At 49.9% G+C, this 517-nt stretch overlaps 1 protein-coding gene across 1 annotated transcript in view; it reads left to right on the forward strand.

The window, feature by feature from the left end:
* LOC106512191 (cell division cycle protein 27 homolog) overlaps positions 1-457 on the forward strand; it is a gene marked incomplete at both ends in the record, with an annotated part of 2,230 nt that extends 1,773 nt beyond the window's left edge. The window contains 1 exon segment of the mRNA XM_014000859.1: positions 360-457. Within this exon segment, the coding sequence (XP_013856313.1) occupies positions 360-457 (98 nt within the window).
* Between the last annotated feature and the right edge of the window lie 60 nt (positions 458-517).

Raw genomic sequence — 517 nt, forward strand, 5'->3', positions numbered from 1 at the left:
TGTCCAGTTGTCTCTGTGTGTCTCTGTGTGTCTCTGTGTGTCTCTGTCCAGTTGTCTCTGTGTGTCTCTGTGTGTCTCTGTGTGTCCCTGTCCATTTGTCTCTGCCCAGTTGTCTCTGTGTGTCCCTGTCCAGTTGTCTGTGCGTCCCTGTGTGTCCCTGTCCAGTTGTCTCTGTCCAGTTGTCTCTGTCCATTTGTCTCTGCCCAGTTGTCTCTGTGTGTCTCTGTGTGTCTCTGTGTGTCCCTGTCCAGTTGTCTCTGTGTGTCCCTGTCCAGTTGTCTCTGTGTGTCTCTGTCCAGTTGTCTCTGTGTGTCTTCTTGGACATTGTGTGTTGATTAATCTCATCTGTTTTTGAGCAGCAAGACTGACCGTGCTGCTAAAGGTGCTGAGTGTTTTCAGAGGAGTTTAACTCTCAACCCATTCCTCTGGTCACCCTTCCAGAACCTCTGTCACCTAGGTAACACATGTGCACACACACACACACACACACACACACACACACACACACACACACACA

The sequence above is a fragment of the Austrofundulus limnaeus genome, unplaced genomic scaffold, assembly GCF_001266775.1.
Source record: "Austrofundulus limnaeus strain Quisiro unplaced genomic scaffold, Austrofundulus_limnaeus-1.0 Scaffold4693, whole genome shotgun sequence".
In the NCBI taxonomy this organism is placed as follows: Eukaryota; Metazoa; Chordata; class Actinopteri; order Cyprinodontiformes; family Rivulidae; genus Austrofundulus; species Austrofundulus limnaeus.